The sequence below is a fragment of the Neofelis nebulosa genome, chromosome 8, assembly GCF_028018385.1.
Source record: "Neofelis nebulosa isolate mNeoNeb1 chromosome 8, mNeoNeb1.pri, whole genome shotgun sequence".
NCBI lineage: Eukaryota > Metazoa > Chordata > Mammalia > Carnivora > Felidae > Neofelis > Neofelis nebulosa.
Genome location: NC_080789.1, coordinates 51,062,939 through 51,065,139, shown reverse-complemented (window position 1 = coordinate 51,065,139; position 2,201 = coordinate 51,062,939). Strand labels below are relative to the sequence as shown.

Below are 2,201 nucleotides of genomic sequence, written 5' to 3'. Positions count from 1 at the left end.
GTCTGCCCCCTCTCCCACCATGCACAATCAGCACGAGAGAGACAGAACGAGATTCCTGCAGAAGAACTTCTTCCAAAACACTGGTCTGATGCTTATTCAGGTCTTCCAGCAAAGCAAAACAGGGTGGCAGCCGGCCCCACCGCATTTCCATTTTCTTCCCCCCACACACTTCCTTCCCTGAATGCCTCCACCCACCTTTAACTTAGACTTAAACATCTGCCAAAGTAAACAGAGATGCCTTAGAAAGAAAGAAAGAAAAAAGAATATGAAGAGTGAAATGGAGAGAACGAAGAAAATAAATCCCTTCAGGGCTTCTGGCACTTTGGGATTCGTACAGCAAAACTATCCGTGTGCCGGCCGGACTCCTGTAGCTTTTCAAAGTACACAACAACCCGCTCACCCAGCTTAAGTGGCATAAAAAGCAGACCCACCAACTGATTGCATTCATGCTGTGTGGTCCAGAAAATCAATCCAGTAGGAGGACAAAGCCCACACCTCTTCTTTGCAAGTTCATTCGGTTTCCTCACTTATTGTTTTCTCCCAGGTAATGCCTGCAACCTAAGTAAGATCAGTAAAGTAAGTCGCCCTTGATAAAGTACAGGAAACCTGGATGGGAGGGGGGAGGGTAGCAGGAGGGCCGAGGGGGGGCAGGAGAGCCTCCACTATCCTGGGACCCAAGGAAAAGTCTGAGCAGACGCGTCCATGTGCTCTCATGATACGGGTGGCGCAGCAGAGAGCTAAGAGTTGCTAAGGGCGTTCTTAGAAGTTCATAGAAAACTCAGTCACCGGTTCCTCAGCATTTTCCCAATTTTGAATCCCTGGAGACCACTCCGACTAAACCAGTTCCGATTTGGCACGGAAACGGTGTAAGTGCCTCCCGGCACACACAAGCTTTTCAACAATCTCAAACCTTTTTCAAGAGGCCAGACAGGAATTTAATCTTGCCCACCTCTCTGCGCAGAACCATTCACGGTTCTTGACTCGCTTTTAAAAGTGAATTCTGCTCTTCCCGTAAGCGGCCTGAGGTGATCTCTGAAAATGGTTCGATATTCACTTGACCCGGAAAACCCGACAAAATCATGCAAATCAAGAGGTTCAAATCTTTGTGTTCACTTTAAGAACACACGGGAAACTGCCCAGGCCATCAAGGGTATGCATATCCGAAAAGCCACCAAGTATCTGAAAGATGTCACTTTGCAGAAGCAATGTGTGCCATTCCGACGCTACAATGGTGGAGTTGGTAGGTGTGCCCAGGCCAAACAGTGGGGCTGGACACAGGGTCGGTGGCCCAAAAAGAGTGCCGAATTTTTACTGCACATGCTTAAAAATGCAGAGAGTAATGCTGAACTTAAGGGTTTAGATGTAGATTCTCTGGTCATTGAGCACATCCAGGTGAACAAAGCCCCCAAAATGCGGCGTAGAACTTACAGGGCTCATGGTCGGATAAACCCATACATGAGCTCTCCCTGCCACATTGAGATGATCCTTACTGAAAAAGAGCAGATTGTTCCTAAACCAGAAGAGGAGGTTGCACAGAAGAAAAAGATATCCCAGAAGAAACTGAAGAAACAAAAACTTATGGCCCGGGAGTAAATTCTGCATGAAATACATGCAAATAAAAGTAAAAACAGAAAAAAAAAAAAAAAAAAAAAAAGTGAATTCTGACAACCTAGGTGCTGGTAAAGCTCATCTTTCGTTCCGTTTTGAGTTTTAAAGCCATCTCCTTGTCCGAACCAAACAAAACACGTTTTGATGCGAGCAAACTAAATAAATGTTACCTGAAAGGAAAAAAAAAAAAAAAAAAGATATTATACGTATAAATGAAACATTTTAAATATATAAATATATACAAAATACAGAGACAGATCAAGTTCTCCCTTTGGCAGAATTCTTCTCCGTCCATAGTTCGCAAAGCGGGAAAAGTTAGAGGCTGCTGGGTGACAGTCTCATTTTCTTTCATTCGGCCTCCCTCAGTTTCCACGAGACATGAAGCCAAGCTACCAAGTCGCCCCACTTCAGGAAGCACCGAATTTTCGTAAACCGTAGTGTGAGTGGCCCAACGTGGAAGAACTGTTCCGCAGAATATTCCGTTCCCAGAATATTCTAGAACATTAGCGAGATGTCCATCGGCTTCTCCCTTTACACACTGCTTCTCCCAACCACTCTCTCTCCAGAATGATGCCTCTTTTTGTCACAAACGT

At 45.2% G+C, this 2,201-nt stretch overlaps 1 protein-coding gene across 1 annotated transcript; it reads left to right on the top strand.

Annotated features, from left to right (window-relative positions):
- The first annotated feature begins 1,009 nt into the window (after window positions 1–1,009).
- Window positions 1,010–1,628, top strand: LOC131519262 (large ribosomal subunit protein uL22-like). The gene has a single exon (XM_058742116.1). The coding sequence runs from the start codon at window positions 1,039–1,041 to the stop codon at window positions 1,591–1,593; it is 555 nt and encodes a 184-aa protein (XP_058598099.1). The 5' UTR covers window positions 1,010–1,038; the 3' UTR covers window positions 1,594–1,628.
- The last annotated feature ends 573 nt before the right edge of the window (window positions 1,629–2,201 follow it).

Excerpts from the sequence above, each read along its gene's own strand:
- LOC131519262 (XM_058742116.1), top strand. The coding sequence starts at position 1,039 with ATGGTTCGATATTCACTTGACCCGGAAAACCCGACAAAATCATGCAAA.